The sequence below is a fragment of the Sebastes umbrosus genome, chromosome 10, assembly GCF_015220745.1.
Source record: "Sebastes umbrosus isolate fSebUmb1 chromosome 10, fSebUmb1.pri, whole genome shotgun sequence".
In the NCBI taxonomy this organism is placed as follows: domain Eukaryota; kingdom Metazoa; phylum Chordata; class Actinopteri; order Perciformes; family Sebastidae; genus Sebastes; species Sebastes umbrosus.
Genome location: NC_051278.1, coordinates 6,667,072 through 6,694,012, shown reverse-complemented (window position 1 = coordinate 6,694,012; position 26,941 = coordinate 6,667,072). Strand labels below are relative to the sequence as shown.

At 38.4% G+C, this 26,941-nt stretch overlaps 2 protein-coding genes and 1 long non-coding RNA gene across 3 annotated transcripts; all 3 read left to right on the top strand.

Moving 5' to 3' along the window:
* LOC119495390 (SLAM family member 9-like) lies at nucleotides 1-1,869 on the top strand. The gene is made up of 2 exons (XM_037781786.1): nucleotides 1-31; nucleotides 242-1,869. The coding sequence occupies exon 2, from the start codon at nucleotides 310-312 to the stop codon at nucleotides 1,174-1,176; it is 867 nt and encodes a 288-aa protein (XP_037637714.1). The 5' UTR covers nucleotides 1-31; nucleotides 242-309; the 3' UTR covers nucleotides 1,177-1,869.
* Nucleotides 1,870-5,217: 3,348 nt separating this feature from the next.
* On the top strand, nucleotides 5,218-13,215 carry LOC119495388 (SLAM family member 9-like). The gene is made up of 2 exons (XM_037781784.1): nucleotides 5,218-5,749; nucleotides 12,571-13,215. The coding sequence occupies exons 1-2, from the start codon at nucleotides 5,303-5,305 to the stop codon at nucleotides 12,997-12,999; spliced, it is 876 nt and encodes a 291-aa protein (XP_037637712.1). The 5' UTR covers nucleotides 5,218-5,302; the 3' UTR covers nucleotides 13,000-13,215.
* Nucleotides 13,216-22,050: 8,835 nt separating this feature from the next.
* Nucleotides 22,051-24,565, top strand: LOC119495400. The gene is made up of 3 exons (XR_005208473.1): nucleotides 22,051-22,357; nucleotides 24,083-24,302; nucleotides 24,391-24,565. It is a non-coding gene; the product is annotated as an uncharacterized LOC119495400 (long non-coding RNA).
* Nucleotides 24,566-26,941: the final 2,376 nt, after the last annotated feature.

Genomic DNA, 26,941 nt, shown 5'->3' with positions numbered 1-26,941 from the left:
GCCAGCAGAAGGAAGGGTGTGAACGCACTGCTTAAGGGTCTGGGGCGGCGAGATTAAAAAATAACTGTACAAGCATCAAGTGCTCTGCATCACGCATCTTCTCCCTTGAGACCCAGCCTCATTTCCATGGACTTTGGTCCTACAGTTGTCTTTCATGGTGACATCTGTTTCTTGCTTCAACAGCCAGAGCAGAAGGCAGGAAGGAAGGATGTGAACACACTGCTGAAGGGTGGCGAGCTAAAAAAGAACCGTCGTTTCTTACTGACTATTAAGATTGATATCCTCCCCGTGGTGTATTGATCCGTGGACATGATGGGGAAACAGACCGGGTTGTGTGTGTTGTTGTTGGTGCTGAACGTCGCTGTAACCGAGGATACCGTAACTACGGTGTACTTCACGGATGGCGGAGATCTAACGTTAAAAGTGAGGCCTCCTCTTCCGGATCACATCAACTACATCATGTGGATATTCAACGATAATCTGCTGGCTGAGTGGGTGGAAGATAAGAGTTATTACCTCAGACTTAAAGGACGAGCAAACCTCACCACAGAGACTGGACAGCTGATCATCAACAAGATGAGCAAAAAGGACGAGGGTGTGTATTCAGTGGAGATCAACGGCAGAGTCCAGAGTGAGAGATATCAAGCTAAATTGATCAAGAAGGTCCAGAAGCCCAAAGTAGTGGAGAGGACATTGTCTTGTGGAGCTTTATCTGATAGTTGTAAGTTCTCCTGTGACTCAAACACCACCGAGGCTGAACCAGTCAGCTACAGCTGGAAGAAGGGAGATGGAGAGTGGGAGGTGTCTGGGAAGGACATCACCATCACCAGAGAGGAGTTCACAGTTTGGAGCACCTTCACCTGCCGGATAGAGAACCCAGTCAGCCAGGAAGAAAGTGACCCAAAACCCAACCCAGTCTACATTTCCAGCATCATTAGGTCTATAGTGATTGATGTATTGTTAGTTTTTCTTTTGTTTTGGTGTTTGTTCGAGGCATTTAAAATGATGAAAGGCTACTTGAAGAATCGAGGCAGCAACATCACTGATCCTGCACATGTAAATGGAGATGTACAGCCTACTGCTCATCCTAGTGACAGTGCAACTAATCCAGCTGAGAACATACCACTTCAGGATAACCCAGAAGACCTAAAGTCAGACGCCAAAGAAACTGCATGAAGTTGAGGAGCTCAAATAGTCCTCAGACTACTATTTCTGCATACATGACATGTACAAACATGTACATTTTCTGTGTATTTTTTAGCAGTCAGCTGTGTGCATCATCGACTGTTACTTGCAGCAGAGGGATTTTCAAAACAACAAAGTTGTTTTTTAGAACAGCATGAAAAAATGATTGCATTTTATTGTTTTTTTAAACAGCCACCTGTGTGTTTATATATGTATTTATGTGGGTGTTTCTGCAACTAAAATCACTTTTGACTCTCCTAAATTAAAGAAAAAACAATCTATGAATTTTAACCATCAGAGAAAACTAAACTTATATTAACAGATATATGATATTCTCAGTGAGTCTTTGCAGTGTGCCTGAGGATGTAAATAAGTCAATCAGACATATTGATAATGTGAGTGAAGCAGCTTTGAATATATCTGATAAGAAACCATACCAAAGAAAAGGCTGATTTAATCACCAGAAGTGAATGTAATTAAATTACCAACATTTCAGCATCTTCTGACCAGTTTCCAAAAGGTCTACATGTAAAGACGTACACACAATTGCATTTAGTCGTTAAGATTTTAATCTGTAACATGTTTATTTTTTATGTTTTGTATCACTTTGTTCTTATACTAAATGTCCTTACCGCAACATTTCAATAACATTCGTATATATAAATAAATAAATATTTTTAAATTAATTTTCATCAAGCTTTGTGCATTATTGTAAATATTGATATAAAATATTTTCTAAAAATAACAACCTGAACAATTTAGACAGTAACCATAGATGTCAATCTTCATACTTCCAAGAGTCGAAGTCGAAGGTGACGCCTTCAACTGTCTCTTGTTTTATACAACCAGCAGTCAAAAAGTAAAACATATTCAATTTACAGTGATAGAAAAGTAGTAAAATCTCCACATTTGTGAAGTGGCAGCCAGATCATTTTGTAATTTTGCTTGATAAATTACTTTTGACAATCAATCAATTATCAAAATTGACGTTATTATTAAAAGGGTTATTAAACTCTCCATAAATGATAATGCAGTCCAAAAAAAAAGCTCTTAAAGTTCTTTTGTAGAGAAGACATCAGGATATCATATTGGATCTGTTTTTATATTTAGCTTTTTATTCTTATAATAAACACTGTCAGTTAGTTGGCTGTTAATTTCTATACATTTGTTTTTCTGTCAGTGCTATAATATAATTGGAGTTTGTCTTTTTTGTCTTTAACAGTACTTTTAATAACATGTGCAAACCTTGGTAACAAGTGCAAGTTATTCACATCAGAACGATTCACAAAAGACCTGGGCACCTGACAACACGCCATCTTTGATCATAGACAAACGATATCCCTCCATATTTAATTTTTCTGCCTCTGATTGCTGACGTACGGAGCCGCCCTAGACCCCTAGGAGAAAATGTTTATTATCTCTCGAGTTAGTATCTCGTTCCCTCGAGTGAGTAACTCGTTCCCTCGAGTGAGTAACTCGTTCCCTCGAGTTAGTATTTCGTTCTCTCGAGTTAGTATTTCGTTCCCTCGAGTTAGTATCTCGTTCCCTCGAGTTAGTACCTCGTTCCCTCGAGTTAGTACCTCGTTCCCTCGAGTTAGTATCTCGTTCCCTCGAGTTAGTACCTCGTTCCCTCGAGTTAGTATCTCGTTCCCTCGAGTTAGTACCTCGTTCCCTCGAGTTAGTATCTCGTTCCCTCGAGTTACTATCTCGTTCTCTCGAGTTAGTATCTCGTTCCCTCGAGTTAGTATCTCGTTCCCTCGAGTTAGTATTTTGTTCTCTCGAGTTAGTATCTCGTTCCCTCGAGTTACTATCTCGTTCCCTCGAGTTAGGTATCTCGTTCCCTCGAGTTAGTATCTCGTTCCCTCGAGTTACTATCTCGTTCCCTCGAGTTAGGTATCTCGTTCCCTCGAGTTAGTATCTCGTTGACTCAAGTTAGTATCTCGTTCCCTCGAGTTACTATCTCGTTCCCTCGAGTTAGTACCTCGTTCCCTCGAGTTAGTATCTCGTTCCCTCGAGTTACTATCTCGTTCCCTCGAGTTAGGTATCTCGTTCCCTCGAGTTAGTATCTCGTTGACTCGAGTTAGTATCTCGTTCCCTCGAGTTACTATCTCGTTCCCTCGAGTTACTATCTCATTCCCTCGAGTTAGGTATCTCGTTCCCTCGAGTTACTATCTCGTTCCCTCGAGTTAGTACCTCGTTCCCTCGAGTTAGTATCTCGTTCCCTCGAGTTACTATCTCGTTCCCTCGAGTTAGTATCTCGTTGACTCGAGTTAGTACCTCGTTCCCTCGAGTTAGTACCTCGTTCCCTCGAGTTAGTATCTCGTTCCCTCGAGTTAGTACCTCGTTCCGTTAGGTATCTCGTTCCCTCGAGTTAGTATATTGTTATTCAAAGTCAAAGTTATTCAAACTTCCTGGATCAATAACTCATAACCAAAACGTTGTTAAAACACAAACAACGTCTCTTTCTAACCGTAGTGAGGTAGACAACGAGCTACAACCTCATTTTAATCAACACATAACACATAATATTGGTCTCTATGTGCAGCCGGCTGAGAGACCGTCAGGGACCGTCTACAAAGTGCAACGCCGAGAAGAGAAAAATATTCAATAACTTCAGTATTATACAGTGTAGTATTTACTAGAAATAACATACGATATAGCCAAGAGCAAGTAGGTTGTTATCTAGTGATCTTCTCCAGCCAGCTGCCACCTTATTATGGTTTCTATTTTGAAATGCTGGAGGTACTGGAGGCTACAGATAACTCCTCAGGCACGCCCTGCGTCTTGCTAGTGCCAGGGTCAAAATGTGCACACACTAGGTGCCGAGATACAGCTAACAGGGAGTTCAACAACACATTAATCTAACAGTCTGACTGATTTCTTCATAACTATAATTTAAGTTAATAAAGACTAAATGTGGATGTTTCACTCACCAGTTGTTGTCCCGGCTCAGCCTGCTGTAGTGTAACATTAGTCCATTGTTTTATTCCACAATACTGAACAGAATAATCCAAACAGGTAGAAAAAGTAAGATGTGAGAGGAGCACAGGATGCTTTTTACTCTCTTGGTCCTAATTGTGCTTTAATGCACCAGGTCTGTAGGTCTACTTTCTCTCATTTTTTTCTATTGAGCTAGATTAAAAAAAAAAACTAAAAAAAAAACACGCGAACGGAGCAGATCAATTGACAGGTAGCTCGTAATAAAGTTTCACTAGTGAACTTTATTACATATAACTGCGAGCGTCCATGCCTGTGCTGAAAGTGTCAGTATTCAAGTTAATATTTTCATTTACATCCAGGACAACTGACCCGGTTTTCTCGGCTCATTTTATCTAAACTAATCAGCCGTTCCTCTCAATATGAGTGACAGGAAAAAATAGGAACTGTGTATCCGATAGAAGTTCAGACAAAACGTCGCTGTGCAGCGCCGTGTTGCTCGCAGCCAGTTAGGACACTCCAATAGAAAACAATGTAATCAAGCCCAAGTACATGTCCTAGTTGTTTCCTAAATGCAAAACTATCACTGTTTTGTGCTTTATTTTGCATTGCAGTGTTAAGTCCTTCCATTACCAAACTGAATGACTTAATTTTACTAATAGCTTAGCTGTTATTTCAGTTTAGTTTTTTGTCAGGAGAGAATTCAGCTGAGGGGGCACAGTGACCTTTTTGGACGGGCCTGGACCCCCATGGCCCGCCCCTAACGCCGACGCTGCCCCCGGAGATATGACGCGTTGATGACCCAGCCTCATTCCCATGGACTTTGGTCCTACAGTCTGTCATAGTGACATCTGTTTTCATTTCATCGACAGCCAGCAGAAGGAAGGGTGTGAACGCACTGCTTAAGGGTCTGGGGCGGCGAGATTAAAAAATAACTGTACAAGCATCAAGTGCTCTGCATCACGCATCTTCTCCCTTGAGACCCAGCCTCATTTCCATGGACTTTGGTCCTACAGTTGTCTTTCATGGTGACATCTGTTTCTTGCTTCAACAGCCAGAGCAGAAGGCAGGAAGGAAGGGTGTGAACACACTGCTGAAGGGTGGCGAGCTAAAAAAGAACCGTCGTTTCTTACTGACTATGAAGATCGATATCCTCCCCGTGGTGTATTGATCCGTGGACATGATGGGGAAACAGACCGGGTTGTGTGTGCTGTTGTTGGCGGTGCTGAACGTCGCTGTACCTGAGGATACCGTAACTACGGTGTACTTCACGGATGGCGGAGATCTAACGTTAAAAGTGAGGCCTCCTCTTCCGGATCACATCAACAACATCGTGTGGATATTCAACGGTAATCTGCTGGCTGAGTGGGTGGAAGATGAGGGTTATTACCTCAGAATTAAAGGACGAGCAAACCTCACCATAGAGACTGGAGAGCTGATCATCAACAAGATGAGCAAAAAGGACGAGGGTGTGTATTCAGTGAAGATCAACGACGGAGTCCAGAGTGAGAGCTATAATGCAACAATGATCAAGAAGGTCCAGAAGCCCAAAGTAGTGGTGAGAACACTGACTTGTGAAGCTTGGAATGTGAGTTGGAAGTTCTCCTGTGACTCAGACACCACCGAGGCTGAACCAGTCAGCTACAGCTGGAAGAAGGGAGCTGGAGAGGTGTTGGGGAAGGACATCGACATCACCAGCAAGGATGACTTATATGTGAAGACCTTCACCTGCCGGATAGAGAACCCAGTCAGCCAGGAAGAAAGTGACCCAGAACCCAACCCAGTCTACATTTACAGCATCATTGTTACTATATTTTGTGGTGCATTTGTAGTTGTGTTTTTCTTTTGGGGTTTTTTCGAGGCATGTAAAAAGATGAAAGGCTTCCTTCAAGAATTGAGGCAGCAACATCACTGATCCTGCACATGGAAATGGAAATGTACAGCCTACTGCTCATCCTAGTGACAGTGCAATATATGAGAACGTACCACTTCAGGATAACCCACAAGACACAAAGTCACACGCCAAAGAAACTGCATGAAGTTGAGGAGCTCAAAAGGTCCTCAGACTTCTATTTCTGCATACATAACATGTACAAACATGTAAATTTTTTGTTTATTTTTTAGCATTCAGCTGTGTGCATCATCAACTGTTACCTGCAGCAGAGGGATTTTCATGACCACAAAGTTTTTTTTTTAGAACAGCATGAAAACATGATTGTATTTTATTGTTTTTTTTAAACAGCCACCTGTGTGTTTATATATGTATGTATGTATGTATGTATGTATGTGGGTGTTTCTGCAACTAAAATCACTTTTGACTCTTAATTTAAAAAAAACAAAACAATCTCTATGAATTTTAACCATCAGAGAAAACTAAACTTATATTAACAGATATATGATATTCTCAGTGAGTCTTTGCAGTGTGCCTGAGGATGTAAATAAGTCAATCAGACATATTGATAATGTGAGTGAAGCAGCTTTGAATATATCTGATAAGAAACCATACCAAAGAAAAGTCTGATTTAATCACCAGAAGTGAATGTAATTAAATTACCAACATTTCAGCATTTTCTGACCAGTTTCCAAAAGGTCTACACATAAAGACGTACACACAATTGCATTTAGTCGTTAAGATTTTAATTTGTAACATGTTTATTTTTTATGTTTTGTATCACTTTGTTGTTATACTAAATGTCCTTACCACAACATTACAATAACATTCGTATATATAAATAAATAAATATTTTAAAATTCATTTTCATCAAGCTTTGTGCATCATTGTAAATATTGATGTAAAAATATTTTCTAAAAATAACAACCTGAACAATTTAGACAGTAACCATAGATGTCAATCTTCATACTTCCAAGAGTCGAAGTCGAAGGTGACGCCTTCAACTGCCTCTTGTTTTATACAACCAGCAGTCAAAAAGTAAAACATATTCAATTTACAGTGATAGAAAAGTAGTAAAATCTCTACATTTGTGAAGTGGCAGCCAGATCATTTTGTAATTTTTGCTTGATAAATTACTTTTGACAATCAATCAATTATCAAAATTGATGTTATTATTAAAAGGGTTATTAAACTCTCCAGAAATGATAATGCAGTCCAAAAAAAGATGTGTGAAGTGATTTTGGTAGTACTACACTGTATAATACTGAAGTTAATGAATATTTTTCTCTTTTCGGCGTTGCACTTTGTGGACGGTCCCTGACCTCTGGTCTCTCAGCGGGCTGCACATAGAGACCAATATTATGTGTTATGTGTTGATTAAAATGAGGTTGTAGCTCGTTGTCTACCTCACTACGGTTAGAAAGAGCCGTTGTTTGTGTTTTATCAATGTTTTGGTTATGAGTTATTGATCCAGGAAGTTTGAATCTGTCAATATCTTTCCAACTTTACCGAAGTACATCATCTAGGGGGGCTCTGTACATCAGCAATGTGTGAACAGTCAGGAATGATTGGATGAAGTGCTCTAGGAAGTAACTCGAGGGAACGAGATAATAAAAGCTTTCTTCTAGAGGTCTAGGGGGGCTCCGTAGGAACTAAACCAAAAAAGGAGAAACTACACTATGTAGCCAAAGGTATGTGGACACACTTTAGTGTACATTTGATCTGGGACTGTTTTTATGTTAAACATTTCTATTTGTTGTTTTATTATTTACAAAAGGTATAGCACAACGGCAAAACTATAAAGGAACTCATTTACATATTTGGAACTATATTATCCTAGACCAGGGGTCAGCAACCTGCAGCTCTGGAGCCACATGAGGCTCTTCAGCTCCTCTCCAGTGGCTCCCTGTGGATTTATAAACATGGAAATGAATAACTGTTTTTTGTTTATAGTTTCATTATTATTTATCATTGTTGAAGGTCTATGGTAAGACGGAGTATTAGGGCCACATTGAGGGGGGAAAAAAAGATTTCAAGAATAAAGTCATGATATTAAGTAGTAATTTCACGTGGTATTTTTTTTTTTTCTCGTAATATTCTGACATTATTCTGGATATCTCAGATGTTTTTCCCTCAATGTGGCCCTAATACTCTGTCATACATTGTCTCTTTGGCCCTCACGGCATTAGATTTATATACTATATACTTAGACTATAAACTGTGTTACCTTCATCACAATGATCAAATGTTTTGCGGCTCCAGACAGATTCTTTGTTGTTTTTTTGCCTAAAATGGCTCTTTTGATAGTAAAGGTTGCTGACCCCTGCCCTTGACCTTTGGATAATGTGGTACACATGGAAGATTTGGCAACTTGCACATGGAATTACATTAAGTAATCACAAAGAAGGACAAATAAATAAATGAATAGATAATTGTTACGGTCGCAGAAGTGACCGTTCGTTATTGTTTGTAGTGTTGTATGTTGCTGTGCGGCGCTGCTCCCTGTGCTCTCTTCTTTTAGTGCGCTCTGCTGTCCCGTCTCTCCAAGACGACGTCACGTCTTGGGGATTCCCTTCGGGGCCACGCCTCCGGAACGCCCTCAGGTGGATGCCCTTCTTTTCCCGCCGTTTGTGGTCCTGCCTCTGACGACGTCACATGTGATTAGCCAATCACCAGCCGGCTGGGGCGCGTGGAAAGCATTAAAGACCAGCTGTGACTAGACCCAGGCGGGCAGTGATGATTAATGATCTGTTCCCCGTGCCTCTCGAGTGTTGTGTGGAAATTGTTAACTAGAAATTGTGTATAAGTCCTACTGGAGTCAGTGGACTTTAGATTGTGATATTGAATGTTAACTAGTTTGAGGTACTCGTGTTTGTTCATATTTAATTGTGCATAGCGAAGGTGTTTAATTTGTCTGTGTGTTAGGATTGTGCAGGGCTAGGGTGTGTGCCTTTTGTTTTCTCCGTTTCGGCCACCCTAAACCCTCGTTTTCAGTTAGTATTAATTCAACCATTGTACGTTTTATATTGCTTTAATTTCAATCACTCATAAATAAACAAGTGATTGCCTGATAACATCGGCTCTATGTTACTCCCTTTACCCCTTCACCAACTCCGGGTTGTAACAATAATATTTATCTATAATTATTAACAATAATAGTAATAATAAATAAATCGTAAAAAAATAAATATATATATGTATATATACATACATATATACAACCACATATGCATATATATATATATGTATATGTATATGTATATGTGTATATATATATATATATATATACATTTAAAATAATAATAAAACCATAATACATGCACCGAAACATGGAAAAATAAAATAAATAAATAAAAACATAAAGGGTTGTTGTTCATTTTGGCCTTCAAAGATATGTATTGTTAAAGTCCATACATTTTGCAATACACTACAGGTAAATAGTTTTTTTTTAACTAACAGATATCACTATGAAACTTCTCCAGTTGATTACTTACATTAAGAGATTGTTTTTGTATTGCAAGTTTTCTGAAATGTTATCTTTAAATATAAAAATGAAGCATTATATAATGCTGACTTTTGGTGAATTTAGGAGAAATCTACAGCCTTACATTATACTGTAAACATCTCACTGTGTCCCACCTGTATTTTATATCATACTTGAATGTCTGTTTACAAGTTACCAATAGTCTTATAGTGCCCCCTACTGGCACTTATAGGAACCTGCCACTGCAGACTGAGCAAAACTTTACAGTAGAAGTAGCCTGTATCAGGTGGTGTAATCAACAGGCACTCAGATCTTTATTAGTTTGGTTTATATTTTGTATTATTAATCTGCAAAGTATCCAAAGGTATCAAATGTAGTGCAGTAAACAGTATTTCCCTCTAAGATGTAACAAATGGGATAGAAGTACAAGTACTTTAAAATTTTACTTAAGTACACTAGAGTAAGTGTATTTTCTACCACCGGTCGTCATTTCTCTGTATCTGAAGATAGATCATAGTGATAAAATACCCCCCGGTAGAACGGCATCCATATAACCGTTCACTCATTCAAAGCATTTATGGTGAATAATAATATGCCATACTGGTAAATGTTCTGATGTGTGACCGTGTTACAGGCTAACTAAAAATAATAAAAATAGGCCCTTGCTAACCCTTTCACTTCCAAATCCTACAGTATTTATCTAACAAAGAGCACTTAGCCTTGAATGAACTTTCTAATAATAAAGACATCAGTATTCGTCCAGTGGATAAGGGTGGCGCTGTAGTTGTATTATCCAAAGAAAAATACATTGAACAGCAAAACCTGTGTTGGACTTACAGTAAGCTGCTCAGCTTTGGCTCATTTCTCAAAACAGTCTTAACTTTCTCTAAACTGAAAGTGCAGCCTTCACAACTGTTTAATGGGACATTACAACTCTATTGCATGTTTGCAAAAGGTAGTAACTCACCCAAAACACTTCATTCATGCTCCTTAACCTTGTTATTGTTTCAGTAAATTGGCCAACAAAATGAAAAGTCATTTTGTCATCGTGTGAGCCGTCCTGGTCAAAATGTGGAGATGATTTTTCCCCATGACAGTCAACCCTGGAAATGATTTTTATATACAAATCTCTGTTTTGTTCTACTTTTTATTGACACTGACTGCTTATACTGTACGATATAAGAAGTGTCAGTTTTGTCTAGCTGAATGTGTATCGCACTGAGCTTTTCAGATTCCCATTTCAACAGTAGGTCAAATACAAATAATATAAATGTATATAAATGTAAGAGTTACTCAGAAAAGGATATGCACATTTGTATGTATGTATACAGTAAATTTATTTGTGCAGCAATGTGTTGAACAGAAATTTTGCCACAAATTGAAATCCATACCAAAAAAACAAAAACAACAACAACAACAACAACAACCCTGCAACAATGAACAAAAACTGCAGTAGTTCAGTTCAAAAACAACAAACTGTACCTCCTCGTCATAGATATTTATGGAATATACAAGCATGTCTGACAGATTTTGATAATTGAATGGATCATTTTGCATGTGACGGCTCAAACGATGAAAGATTGTTTAGAAGTTGTGAAGAAGACGACAATTTCACTGAGAAACAACTCATCAGTTTTGATCCATGTGCAAGTGGTTATTGTACTGACTCTTTTGTACTTTACGTGCAATTTGCTTGAATGAATGAAAAATTTGAATCTGTTGTCAATGACAAACTAATTGTTTAGAGATTTGAGCTCATTGTTTTGAAAAAAAATAATTCTCATTTGAGAATTGAGCCAAAGCGAATGAGAAAAACTGTGAAAGAACACATGATGTTCTATTGAAATGATGATGAATTTGGTTTTCTGACGGTTGAACACCCTGTTATTGCTGCTTTTTACCTACTCCCCAAAGTGCACAAGGGGCCTAAAGATAACCCTCCTGGCCGTTCTATCATATCAGGTAATGGTACTCTCACAGAACCCACTTCTAAATATATTGATTCCTTTATTAAACCTTTGGTAAGAAGACTACCATCCTTTATTGAGGACACTGATGTATTGAATAGGATTGCCACTTTGACTGATATCCGGTCCCATTTCCTTGTCACCAAGGATATAGAAAGTTTATATACAATATATATACAAGCAACTTTCAGATGATTCCTAGGCCCAAACATACATAAAAACACAGACACCCACCAACAAAGACAACCTATATATATACATTCACACACATGAAACACCCCACACCCTCAAAATCCCAATTGTCTGTGATTATTGTGAAATAACAGTCACAGAGTCCCGTCCTCCCCGTAGTCCCAATATGAACATAGAAGAATAAAACATGCAAACTGAGAATCCCCTTCAACCTAAAAATATCCTTGTAATTCAAAACGCCAGTAACTTGGTGTATCTCTTCTGGCACTCAGCGGACACAGTCATGTGGTGACGTCTGCTTTTGTTTTCTCAACAGCCAGCAGAAGGAAGAATGTGGACTTACTGGTTAAGGGTGTGAAATCACTGCTTAAGGGTGTGGGACGGTGAGCTAAACAAAGAACCGTCTTTTCTTACTGACTATGAAGCTCGATATCTTTCCAGTGGTGTATTCATCCGTGGACATGATGGGGAAACTGACCGGGTTGTGTGTGCTGTTGTTGGTGCTGAACGTCGCTGTAACCGAGGATACTGTAACACTGGTCTACTTCACGGATGGTGGAGATCTTACGTTAAAAGTGAGGCCTGCTTTTCCGGATCACATCAACAACATCGTGTGGTTATTCAACGGTAATCTGCTGGCTGAGTGGGTAGAAAAGCTGGTTCCTCTGGGTTATTACCCCAGAATTAAAGGACGAGCAGCCCTCACCACAGAGAATGGACAGCTGATCATCAACAAGATGAGCAAAGAGGACGAGGGTGTGTATTCAGTGCTGATCAACGGCAGGTTCCAGAGTGAGAGATATAATGCTACACTGATCAACAAGGTCCAGAAGCCCAAAGTAGTGCTGAGGACATTGACTTGTGAACCTGATTCTGATAGTTGTAGGTTCACCTGTGACTCAAACATAACTGAGGCTGAACCCATCACCTACAGCTGGAAGAAGGGAGATGGAGAGTGGAAGGTGTCTGGGAAGGACATCAACATCACCAGAAAGTATGACTCAGGTGTGAAGACCTTCACCTGCAGGATGGAGAACCCAGTCAGCCGGGAAGAAAGTGACCCAGAACCCAACCCGCTCTACAAGGACCTTAAGCCAGACTACAGTGCTGCAATTGGGGTAGTTTGTGGTGGTTTGCTCATCTTAGCTGTGGCTGGTTTGGTTGTGGCATGGATGAAGAAGATAGGCCCCTTCAAGAAGCAAGGAACCAACATCACTGATCCTGCACATGGAAATGGACAGCTAACTTCTCCTCCTAGTGACAGTTCACCTAAGACAGCTGAGACCCTACCACTTCAGGATAACCCACAAGACACAAAGTCAGACGCCAAAGAAACTGCATGAAGTTGAGTAGCTCAAATAGTCCTCAGACTACTATTTCTGCATACATGACATTTACAAACATGTTAATGTTTTGTGTATTTTTTAGCAGTCAGCTGTGTGCATCATGGACTGTTACCTGCAGCAGAGGGATTTTCATAACAACAAAGTTGTTTTTTAGAACAGCATGAAAACATGATTGTATTTTTATTTTATTTTATTTTTTAAACAGCCACCTGTGTATATGTATGTATGTATGTATGTATGTATGTATGTATGTATGTATGTGGGTGTTTCTGCAACTAAAATCACTTTTGACTCTCCTAAATTAGAAAAAAAACAATCTCTATGAATTTTTACCATCAGAGAAAACTAAACTTATATTTAACAGATATATGATATTCTCAGTGAGTCTTCGCAGTGTGCCTGAGGATGTAAATAAGTCAATATGATTCTTAGATTGATGATGCGAGTGAATCAGCTTTGAATATATCTGATAAGAAACCTTACCAAAGAAAAGGCTGATTTAATCACCAGAAGTGAATGTAATTAAATTACCAATATTTCAGCATCTTCTGACCAGTTTCCAAAAAGTCTACACATTTGTATCTACTGTATATGTTCTTAATATGCCTGTTTATGTTCTTAATATGCCTTGTACAAAGTATCTCTGATATATGTACATTCATACTTCCTGATATGTATATGTTCTTAATAAGCCTTGTACAAAGTATTTCCTTTTATAATTGTAATATAACATTATTTTTAATGGAGCTTCCCAGCAAAAAGCATTTCACACGATTGTACTTGTATAACCGGCGTGACAATAACCATCTTGAATCTTGAATCTTGAATTTGCCACAGAGCGTTCTTTGAAACTTCTCTTATGAAGCAACACATACTCATCAGCTGACACAGCAGCCTCAGCCGCAGTGGTGCTTTTCCGTTCTGTGATGTATATTGCAATACGATCCGTATAACATATCTATGAATTTTAACCATCAGAGAAAACTAAACTTATATTAACAGGTATATGATATTCTCAGTGAGTCTTTGCAGTGTGCCTGAGGATGTAAATAAGTCAATCAGACATATTGATAATGTGAGTGAAGTAGCTTTGAATATATCTGATAAGAAACCATACCAAAGAAAAGACTGATTTAATCACCAGAAGTGAATGTAATTAAATTACCAACATTTCAGCATCTTCTGACCAGTTTCCAAAAGGTCTACACATAAAGACGTACACACAATTGCATTTAGTTGTTAAGATTTTAATCTGTAACATGTTTATTTTTTATGTTTTGTATCACTTTGTTCTTATACTAAATGTCTTTACCGCAACATTACAATAACATTCATATATATAAATAAATAAATATTTTAAAATTCATTTTCATCAAGCTTTGTGCATTATTGTAAATATTGATATAAAAATATTTTCTAAAAATAACCACCTGAACAATTTAGACAGTAACCATAAATGCCAATCTTCATACTTCAGACAATCAATCAATTATCAAAATTGACGTTATTATTAAAAGGGTTATTAAACTCTCCAGAAATGAAAATGCAGTCCAAAAAAAAAGATGTGTGAAGTGATTTTGGTGGTACTACACTGGATAATACTTAAGTTAATGAATATTTTTGAGTCAACCCTGGAAATGTTTTTTATATACAAATCTCTGTTTTGTTCTACTTTTTATTGACACTGACTGCTTATACTGTACAATACAAGAATGTCAGTTTTGCCTAGCTGAATGTGTATCGCACTGAGCTTTTCAGATTCCCATTTCAACAGTAGGTCAAATACAAATAATATAAATGTAAGAGTTACACAGAAAAAGGATATGCACATTTGTATGTATACAGTCAATTTATTTGTGTGGCAATGTGTTGAACAGAAATTTTGCCACAAAATGAAATCCATGCCAAAAAACAACAACAACAACAACAACAACAACAACAACAACAACAACCCTGCAACAATGAACAAAAACTGCAGTAGTTCAGTTCAAAAACAACAAACTGTACCTCCTCGTCATAGATATTTATGGAGTATACGTGCATGTCTGACAGATTTTGATAATTGAATGGATCGTTTTGCATGTGACGGCTCAAACGATGAAAGATTGTTTAGAAGTTGTGAAGAAGACGACAATTTCACTGAGAAACAACTCATCAGTTTTGATCCATGTGCAAGTGGTTATTGTACTGACTCTTTTGTACTTTACGTGCAATTTGCTTGAATGAATGAAAAATTTGAATCTGTTGTGAACGACAAACTAATTGTTTAGAGATTTGAGCTCATTGTTTTGAAAAAAATTATTCTCATTTGAGAATTGAGCCAAAGCGAATGAGAAAAACTGTATAAGAACACATGATGTTCTATTGAAATGATGATGAATTTGGTTTTCTGACGGTTGAACACCCTGTTATTGCTGCTTTTTACCTACTCCCCAAAGTGCACAAGGGGCCTAAAGATAACCCTCCTGGCCGTTCTATCATATCAGGTAATGGTACTCTCACAGAACCCACTTCTAAATATATTGATTCCTTTATTAAACCTTTGGTAAGAAAACTACCATCCTTTATTGAAGACACCACTGATGTATTGAATAGGATTGCCACTTTGACTGATATCTGGTCCCATTTCCTTGTCACCATGGATTTAGAAAGTTTATATACAAATATTGACCACCAGGAGGGGCTACTTGCCTTAACCTTTCAGACAGAGGGAACTCCACCAATCCTGATTTCCTACTGAAATTGACAGGCTGGGTCATTCACAATAATGTTTTTTTGCCACTTCCTCTCTTCCTTGCCTGCTTTGTTCTCATCACAACAGCGCAAAAACAAGAGAAACCAGAGATTGTTTAAATTAGGGCTGTCAAAGTTAGCGCGATAATAATGAGTTAAGGCAGATTTGTTTTAATGCCACTAATTTCTTTAATGCAACTTGCGATTTTTAGGTTGTAGCGGGCTAAAACCAAAAGAATCCATTGGTGCCAACCATGTCATACTATGTTGCGAAGGAGGATAAATAATGCTGCAAACTTATGCTGAATTTTAGTGAGGAAAAACTGGCAAGGCCATTTTCAAAGGGGTCCCTTGACCTCTGACCTCCAGATATGTGAATGAAAATTGGTTTTGGCTTTTTCAATGAATTAGCCACTATAATAAAGGCTTTTTACTGTTATTAAGATATTATTAAGATACTGGCATCATATGAAACGAGAAAACATGCCATGTCATACTAGCTTGTCGGGAAGGAGGTTAAATAACGCTTCAAATTTACACAAAATTTTGGCGAGGAAAAACTGTCATGGCCATTTTCAAAGGGGTCCCTTGACCTCTGACCTCAAGATATGTGAATGTAAATTGTTCTATGGGTACCCACGAGTCTCCCCTTTACAGACAGGCCCACTTTATGATAATCACATGCAGTTTGGGGCAAATCATAGTCAAGTCAGCACACTGACACACTGACAGCTGTAGTGTGTGTAGTTAATTGATTTCTAGTAATATATACATACATTTGCATGCCCACTCCCATGTTGATGTTAAAGATTTGACAAATCTGCCTTTAAGGTAAATTTTGAACAGATATGCTTTATGAGGTTTATTGTTAGAAAAGAACATCCAGATACACACTGTATTTTACCAGCAGGTGTAACACTGTACTTGAGGTATCATCTGTCCTGTGGAGTGTATCCCATATTCTCTCCGCTACGCCAGCCTGGCTCTTCCTCAGACCTACACCTCTGAAGCCCTTCGCTGTATCACGTACAGAGGTAATGCACACGCACACGTTACACAACACTCAGCAGTTTCATAATGCTGCTGCCTGGTGTGCAGTTAGCGTGTGTTCAGGTCAAGTGCATGCACATGGCTCAGACTGTCTAAATCATTAATCAGCTCTGGATCCTGTGTAGCTCAACTTCCTGGGATGTAAGGTATAGCGGTTTCACTCGGTCTTTCTCCTTCTCGTGACCTCACCGTCTACCGAGCAACGAGACCTGACGACAGTCGGAGCTCCCTCCATGTTACATGATATACACACACATGAAAGCACAGGAAGTCAGTGGAGCCGTTTCCTGTTTGAGGGCCTTATCGTAGAGGTGGAAGACGAGACACGGGCAGAAGTCGACAGTGTCAGAATTCAATTTGAGGGATGATGTGAAAGGTTTTTATTCCACATTCACTGATTGACTTCACTTGAACCTTAGTGTCTCATCCCATATGTGTATTTAATGAATACTTCACCCCCAAAATGATCGTTTGTATATCAATTATTCACCCCGTGTTACCTTGAAGTCTTGAAGAAAACTTTGTTTTTCTAATCGCCCATGCAAGTTCTGTTTATGCAAAGTTAAATTCCTTTAATGTTTTACTACATGCATGAATTCACAACGTCATGGGAACCCAGAATGGGTTTTAAAGTGCTGATCGCTTCATATTGTCGAGGAAATTCTCACCCATTCAGGCTTCCCACAGCGACAGTATCTCCTCTAGATGCTTTTGAAGCCTGCATGTGTTCAGATTTACGTGTCCTGTCTGGTGTGTGACAGGAAGTGGTAACTCATGTTGGTGTGTTACCAGGTGCTCAGCTGCAAACAATCGTTTTTCTCAGTTCATGTTGGTTGTTGTTCTCCATAACTAAACATATGTAATGTTATGAATTGCACTCAAACTCCAGTCGACTACCTGCGCTGTCTCCCCCCAAAGGGTATGTGAAGCGTTCCCTCTCCTGTGTTGTTGTGACATGTGTGCACAGTGATAGCAGTGACGCTTCGATGAATGTTCTGTTCATGTATATTTTGTAAGAATAAACCTTGTTGAGAAATCCTCCCTTTGTCTCGTTGTTCTGCCAGATTTTACTCAAAATCCCCCCACAATTCCTGCGGTTATAAAAAACACCCGCAGGCCACGGACGACAGATGCATTCAATGACATCATGCTTCGCTTGCATCACTGTGTTGCTTGTTACCATGGTGATGATGATGACCCCGATGCATTCAGTTGAATCCTCACCAGTTGACTGTTTGAACTGTGTGGATGGTAGATGGTAGATGGTGGGTGTGCCTTGTTTTTTGTACGTGTATCTCTTTGGTTATTTTCATGTGTGTTTTGTGGGTGATGAGTCTGTGCATGCTCATGTTTCCTGTGGTGTTTGTGTGAGTTCACGCACTGTATGTGTATTAGTGAAGTGTATTTGAACTTATTTGTGTCTGCTCTTGGGTGTGTGTTGTATGGCGGTGAAATTGTGTCTTTAAATTGGAGTCAAACAGCAAAAAAATGTTTCATCAGAAGCAAAAAATACTAACTTGAAACAGCAAAACTTAATTTACTAAAAGTTAAATTATTTGAATTGCAAGCCAAATGTTCTTAGGTCAAATCCATCCATCCATCATCTGTAACAGCTAATCCCATTCAGGATCGCGGGGGGGCTGGAGCTGATCCTAGCTGACATTGGGTGAAGGCGGAGTACACAGGACAGGTCGCCAGACTATCACAGGGCTGACACATAGTGACAGACAACCATTCACGCTCGCATTCACACCTACGGGCAATTTAGAGTCAACAAATAACTTAACAAGCATGTCTTTGGACTTTGGGAGGAAGCCGGAGAACCCAGAGAAAACCCACGCTAACACGGGGAGAACATGCAAACTCCACACAGAAGGGCCCCAAGCCGGATTCTGACCTTTGTTCAGCCTTAAAATAAATATAAATATAGAAATTTCATCAGCCTTAAACCGGTAAAGACACAATATTACTCCTATAAATGTGTGTAGAGTTGCGGCATGTGCATGGTAGTACAGTTACTGTTACTGTGAAAATCGCCAAGCAATTTTCTTTTGTGTGTGTTAACCATTGATCATCTTCTGTACACAGAGTCTATCATTTCCAATGAGGCCGTGGTACACCTCGTAATGCAACGGCTTCACTGACAGGCTGCTATTAAAATGCTCCTTTAGTTCAGTGTCTTTGGTGTTTGGTGAGCTCACTGACGACACCATACCTAATTACAGTGAGCGTCTCTGTAATTACATGCAGTGACACCCAAAGTCTCGTAGCACTAAACTGTGTGTTCCTGTCACAATATATATAACCTGACATGGACAGAATGTACAAAAAGCTCCATTTAAATTGTAATCAAAAGGCGAGTTGATTGATTAAACATGGTAGATAACTGATGAAACTGATCCAGATGTTGCACAGTTTCTCAAACTTTAATTAAACAGAGAATTACAGTAACGTTTAGAGTTAAAACATCTGGTTTACATTTCCCCTATTCATGTTGCAATAAGTTCCATAATTTATTATTATTGTATATGTGGCAATAAAGGTTATGATACACAGTATTTGGGGGTGATTTCATCCCCTCAACTGGGACATGATAAACAAACCCTGACCAAATGATATACATCAATCTTTTAAAGTTGTTTTGTGCACTAAGCAGACATTCGAGCCTGTAAATGACATGTCTACTAGTTACAAATACCAGCGTTAAGAATGAAGAGAAGAAGATAAACATGGCTCAGTGCAAACCTGAAAAGTAAGATAAGATTGATCCCACGCAGCGAACTTGATGTGAATATAAAAAAGTTCTGATTTTATGGTTGATTACAGGCTTTACCTGAGGATCTACACTGTCCTCTTTTTGAACAGGACATCCATTCCTCTCTTGCTGATCATCTGCACAATAAATGCCTTGCTCAAGGACACAAACTATTTTTTTTTGCGTTGAAATAAAAATAGGTCATCATTCACTTTCCTTGCCAATATTTACTAAGACTGTCTCAGGATTGTATCCAGCACCTTGTCCAATTCCAGAGCTTTTTTTGTTATTTTTCTGCGGGAAAGAATAACTTCGCCTCAGATGAAAAAATATTCACTGTGGATGTTGGAAAATGATTTGACGATTCTGACTTAAGATGTTTAATTCTGCTGTCACCAAGTAGGAAACTTGTATCTTAGTGCCTGAGTGGACGTCTCGTATACCCACTAACTTCTCCAGTGCTGTACATTCAGTGGTTAAAGAATGGGAGAGGGCACTTGTGGAGGAGTTAAACAGTATATAGACATGTGTTATGTTTTGATGAATAAGTGCTTAAAACTATAAGTTGCATACTGATGAGATATTGTATTAAAAATGTTGTATAAGAGCATTATAAATAATAAATTATATATACAGGTGGAGTTATATTTATATCTATATGGGAAAAACTGGACTAAACTACCAAACATATAGTTAAAACTAGCTCCACCTCGTCCAGCTACAATATTAAATTGCTGTTAACGCTTTGATGCATTAGTAATTTAATGTCATGTATAATAATATCACTTCTGCAGAACGAGTACTTTTAATTTTGATACTTTAAGCCTACATTTTGGTGATATTTATGTTATTTTACTTAAGGATTTAGACTGTTGTACAGGCCTACTTAGACTTAAGTAGGCTAAAGGATCTGAGTATTTCTTCCACTGGTACACATAGCCTATTTTAGATGAATGAAAACAGTTTTTTCCTGTGTATGAACTCCAAAATAGATAAATAAATAGATACATTGATTGATAGTAATGAATGATATTTTTTTATGAAGCCATGAAATGACTGATTTTGCACATGTAATAAGGCAGGCTACTTAGTGGTTAAGTATGTTCACATAATTGCCTCTTACACGTCTCTGGCACCTCATCAAATAGGTTTATAGTTCGACATCAGAACTGCACCCATAGCAACGGTCTGCTATAAAGAAATAACAGACCGCAGAATGCCGTGATTGACCAATCAGAATCGAGTATTCTACAACGCTGTGTAATATTATATATTGTAGTTGAGAATTTCACACTGTGCTTTCGGAGTGAGGATTTTTTATTTTAGGGGGTTGTACTACAGCATCTGAGAAAGGTCTGCAAGTCTCACCTGGATTGTGCTTCTTCAAGACAACCATCACCTCAATCATCCAAAATATTCATCTGTATTTCATTTAGCAAATACCTACTATAGATTATATAGATTTTTACAACAGTTGGTATAATTTAGAGGAAATGCAGCAGTGTTGTCTGCTCAATTCGTCCCATTGTTGCTGATTAATCTCAAGTAGACACGCTGTTCCTTGAATGTGTGATTGTTGGGTAGAGTTCACTGTTCACTTCCTGTTGAGGCATATCGACATATTTACGATTTGAGATCGGTGCAGCCAGGATGGACTTCCGATTCGATCGGGGGGATGTAAAAATCACTCTTAACATACGTCACACCACATACCTGGAAAGATAACCTTTAGAACAATCAAAAAATCAAGGCTTTGCTGGCGGTTGTCGGGAGGGAGGAATCAGGCCTAAAATCGTCTCGATTCTCGTGTATTGTGTACCCGGCATTAGCTGCACAGCCAGCAGAGCAACCGACAGCTGAGATGGAAAAAAAAAACATCTCGCCAGTTGTCTTCCTCTTGTCTTGGCATGTTTATTTTCTCATAGCCAGTTTACAACCTATTCAGGGTTGCCAAATATCAGTTGTAGCCTGCATGTGTGTCTTGTGATGCGTGCAGGCAGCTGCAGGTATTTTGAAAGCTTATAAGAAAATATTTTCTCAGTCCGATTAAGCAACACTGTGAACTATGTTACCATGTGAGGAGTGTCCTTCTGTTTCGTTTACTACAAAACAACATCTGGAGAACATTTACAGCAACATGTGTAGGCTACAGATCACGTAATACAGACACTTTCTCACTCACACACTGAACTTGTTAGTGTATGGTTATAATACTTGGTATTTCAGAGGGGAAATGAAGTAATGTCAAGCAGTGCCAGTCCCACAGTGCACCCATTCACAATATGAGCTATTGGTTTTAATCAAATACAGAATGTAGGACGCACACAAGTCAGTTAAAAATGTGCTCGGTCTTGCACACACACACACATTTGATCATCTGGTGCGGTCACCCTATGTGCCTGCTTTGTGATACGCTAAACATTCTGTAAACAGTATCCTGTGCATGGTTACTGTCACCATGGCAGCATGACAACAGCGCTCAGCTCGGCCTCTCAAACACGGGACAGTAGTGTTATTTAATATTTGGCTACGCATGAGCACAGCATGTTTCTATCACATAATCCTGTCACACCAGCGAAGACTTCTCCTCTGCAGCCCTGCTGACTCCCTTGTGTGGCTGAACGCAGCCCCAGCTGTTGCTATGTTTTGGTCTTATCGCACAACAACAACAAAAGATAAAATGCTCGCTGAGAACAGTCTGCCCTTACTGGCGCGATCCCACACACACTTTGTCCACTGTCAGCATCACATGGGACGAAAGCAGATGCTTTTTTTTGCTGAGATCTAGGGCACTTACATCATAGTGAGGAAAGTGAAGTAAGTCAGTGCAAAAACAGTTCTGTTTGTGTGAGGAGCCAAAATAAGACATTATCTAAAAATAGCAGCATTTCAGAGCTTGAAAACTCATTTTTTTTAAAAATCAGTTGGAGGTGTTTTAGTTGCTAAACAGACTGTCTCATAAACCTGAGGTCATAGTTCAATCTCTGTTGAAACATTCAGTAGCAGACCTGCGTCCTGTCAAACAGAAGCTGCAATAACCTGCTAACTCACACTAGACTGTATGCCAAAGGCTTAAATGTGAACCCTCTGAGACCCACAATAGACCTTTTTCAGGGGGGTACAGGGGGTCTTTAGGGGGAGATAGCAGGTCAACAGTAGATGTTACATATAAGTGGTGTACATCATCTGAAAGGTGGGAACCTGAAGATTAATTTGAGATGAAGCTCAGCACTGTGTGTCAAGTTGTTCCAGTCTTAAATAAAAAGACGCTCGTGGGTACCCATCGTACCCATTTTCATTCACATATCTTGAGGTCAGAGGTCAAGGGACCCCTTTGAAAATGGCCATGCTAGTTTTTCCTCGCCAAAATTTAGCCTGGAGCGTTATTTAGCCTCCTTCCCGACAAGCTAGTATGACATGGTTGGTACCAATGGATTCCTCAGGTTTTCTAGTTTCATATGATACCAGTATCTTCACTCTAATCTCTGAAAGACAGTAAAGTCAGTTGGGATTGCCCGCGGTCCCGCAGGTCTCAGAGGGTTAATACTGAGCTATGAAAATCTATAATAGTGCTGTATTTTTGGGATGAAACTAATACACATCAAAATCCAAAACTTTTTTTTGTCCTCTGCAGAGAGAAGCAACTTTTCATCTTATTTTAATGATCATATTGAGCTTCACTGCAGACTTCTTCAGCCAGCTGCACTGCAGCCTACACTCTACTCTTCAGCTCCTTAAAATTGTCTTGCAATCTAAGTTTACAAATAACTTTTTAAAACTTGGTTGACTGTAAAAGTCAACAATTATTCTCTTTTGTTGTGATGTATCCTAACTTGCGTCTCACATTTTGGTAACACTTCACTTTACAGATGGTAATTAGGTAATAATTAGCAAGTAATCTATTGGAAATTTCTTTGGAATTACTGCCAAATTACCCCGATATTTACATAAAAATTGATCTAAAGTTACTCTTTGCAGAATTGTAATGAAAAATCGGAACATGCGAATATATTGTATTGAACTCTTGAAATAAAGTATAAAATAAATAAATAAATAAAATAAAATAAAATAATACTAATTAAATAATTAAAAATAATAATTAATTAAAAATAATAATTAAATTAAATTAAATTAAATTTTTAAAAATAGCGTACATTTTGAGCATTATTTAGCCTCCTTCCATGTATGACATGGTTGGTAACAATAGATTGTATGTTTTCATATGATGCCAGTATCTCATCTCTAGCTTTAAAACTGAGCCCGCTACAACCTAAAAATCACAAGTTGCATTAATGTGTTATTTTTGTGTTTTTCCCTAATATTTTAGTATTGTAAATGTGGAAGTATTTTCATTGCAAGTTATAAAAATCAGCCTGTAACAGATAACATGCCCTAAACTTCACAGAGTAACATGGGTTGGTCCTCGAGCTCATGGATTCGTACAGTGTAAAAACAGCAGGCCCACTGCCGAATCCAGCGTGTTGTAATCGGACCATGCACACCATGTCTCCATTTTTCATCATTTCCTGACGCTTCACACAGAAGTGCAGCCCATTGGCTCTTGGAAAGAGAAGCACTTGTTAAAAAACATCCATCAGGAGTGAAGCGAACCAGCCACAGCAACGCCTTCAACCCTTTGGAATCAAAGGAAGGTGTGTCTGCTGCTTCCAGCCCTGGAAACGTCCAGGAGAGGTGTTGGTGCTGCAACCATAGCAACGTAAACAGGAGGGTTCAAACACAGATTGTGCAAAGATTATGTGAGGTGGGTGTGTGTGTGTGTGTGTGTGCATAAGTACACTACAGGCACACATGGTTTCTTATGTTTCTTAAGTCTCAGAGTCTTCTTTCAGCGTCTGCAGCTCGTTGGGAAACGCTTCAACTTGCAACGCCCACTACTCACTCCTGGCGTCCAGCTCAGCAGCAGGCGTGTATTTTATTAGCAAACGTTAAGTGTGTGTTTTACAGCGTCTCAGCAGTATAAAAATAAGTCTGTCTCTGTGTGCCTATGTGTGAGAGTGTGATTACCACGAGGGAAGTTAAATTCTGTTTAATCTGTTCTTGGCTTCACCTGACTTTTCCACTTATTCTCACATTGAAGGAGTTGTCTCCCACTCTAACCAATTATATATATGCACACACACATATACACATATACATATATTCTCACAAACTGGAGGTCTTCTGATCTTCCAGCCCTTACCAAAAATAATTTTATTCAAGTGAGCTATTAGTATACTTCTTTTAAACTTTAAATAAGAGAGCATACTTTCAGTTTACTTTTTACGTACTTATCAGAGATATATTTAAGTAAACTTGGCTCATACTGACAAGCAGTATAAAATAGATAATAGAGAGGGAGTTATGACCTGTTTAACTTCCTCATACTAGCTCTAAGCAACGTGCAAAGAGTTTTCTTTTAATAGAATCAAATATTTAAATAATTATAATCATTTGAATTGTGTGTTTTTATGCAAATAACCACTACAGATGACAATAACAAAGTACAGTACAGTATACTGTGTACAGTACCCTCCTCCATTCAATAGTTTACTGCAAATTGAGGAAGAAGTAGCTGATGTAGCTTGTAGTTTTGCAAAGTAAATGTAGTAATACTACAATATAATAACTCTCTAAAAATTGACTTGGGTAAAAGTAAAGAAGTAGCGGAGTGGAAAATGTTAATTTCAGACCCTGGATGGATGTATCACCTTGAATTATATACAGGTGGCTTCTAAAACACACCATAATTTCTAGAAGCCGTTTCTTCACAGCTGAAAGAAGGCTTGCAGCATCCTGGAGATAAATATAAAGATGGAGGTGGCAGCAAGCAACGAGCAGGCAGAAGGAACTCTACAAGCCCAGTTTCATTCCAGTTGGGTCCACTGAAGCTGAAAATGTATAAACACTCATGGTATGTCAGGTGTTTGGCATGAAAGCGAGCATGAAGGGTTATATGAGGGAGAGAGAGTCACGCGTGTCTGTGGAGCCTGAATCTCACAGATTCACATCAACGTGGAGGCGATGAAGCAGACGCTCTGCTGAAGGCCTCGCTGGTGTTCAAGGTTCAAGTTCATGAAGCCGTCTGCTGGGCGTCAAATCACAACACTTTGTGGTTGACAGATGTGATCATTGATTTCACCCAGAGGTGGACTGCATCAAAGTATTTACTTCAAGTACTGAGGCCTTGAGATTTGAAGCTCGGACCTTTTTAGATAAACGTTTTGTGAGACTTTATGATTTAGATATTTGAAGTGCAATATGTACTACACCTGATCCATACAGTATCTACTGACACAGTAATACATCATAAGTGAATGTTTTTACTTCACTGCTGATCGGCTACTTCTTTACTTTTACCCAAGTCAATTTTTAGAGAGTTATTATATTGTAGTATTACTACATTTACTTTGCAAACCTACATCAGCTACATCATCTACTTCTTCCTCAATTTGCAGTAAACTATTGAATCAAGTACCATGCGGCAGCAGTGGTGGAAAGTAACATGAGTACATTTACAATTGAAGTACAATTTTCAGGTACTACCATCTTACTTGAATATAAACATTTGTTCGATACTTTAAGTACATTTTTGGACTTCTTGGGTAAAAGTTTGAATGCAGGACTTTTTCACTTGTAATAGCGTATCTTTATGTGTTAATATCTCAATACTTCTAAGTAAATGTATTTACAGTAGTTACCTTTCACCACTGCATTTAGCTGACAGTACTTTTACTCATGTATTTACACATATTCTTCTCTCTTTCTCTCTCTCTCTCTCTCTCTCTCTCTATATATATATATATATATACATCTCTCTCTCTCTCTCTCTCTCTATATATATATATATATATATATACATATATATATATATACTGTATATGGGAGCAGTAGAGGTTGCATACTATAAAAATATTTCACAGGCATTTTTTTTAATTTTTTTATATTGCACATATTGCATTGAAGACTTTTACTTGTAGGCCTAATAGAGTATTTTTTATAGTGTGGTAATTCTACTTTTACTTTAGTAAAATATATCAAGATTTTAAAGATTCAAGATTCCTTTATTTGTCATTTTTATGCTCCACTTAAAAAACGAAATTGTGTTTCTTACATCCACCACTCAGAAATTCAGTGCAAAACAATTGGTGAAAACTATAAAGTAATTAGCTAATAATTAAGAGCACTAATAAATAAGTTAAAAGTATGCTAAAAAATAAAATAGAATAAATAGTTACAATTTAAATATTCAAATATTCAATTCAATGCTTCTTCCACCGCTGGTATTATATACTTACTATATACTATAGGTCTACCTGTATTTGAGTAATTATGGCTAGGAGCGAGTAAAAACTACCAGTCCCAGAATCCTTTGCGGTGACGCTGCCTCCTCCTCCTACAGCG

Coding starts and splice junctions, on each gene's coding strand:
- LOC119495390 (XM_037781786.1), top strand. CDS start 310: ATGATGGGGAAACAGACCGGGTTGTGTGTGTTGTTGTTGGTGCTGAAC.
- LOC119495388 (XM_037781784.1), top strand. CDS start 5,303: ATGATGGGGAAACAGACCGGGTTGTGTGTGCTGTTGTTGGCGGTGCTG. Junction 5,750..12,570: donor GTGACTCAGACACCACCGAG/GCTGAACCAGTC, acceptor AACATAACTGAG/GCTGAACCCATCACCTACAG.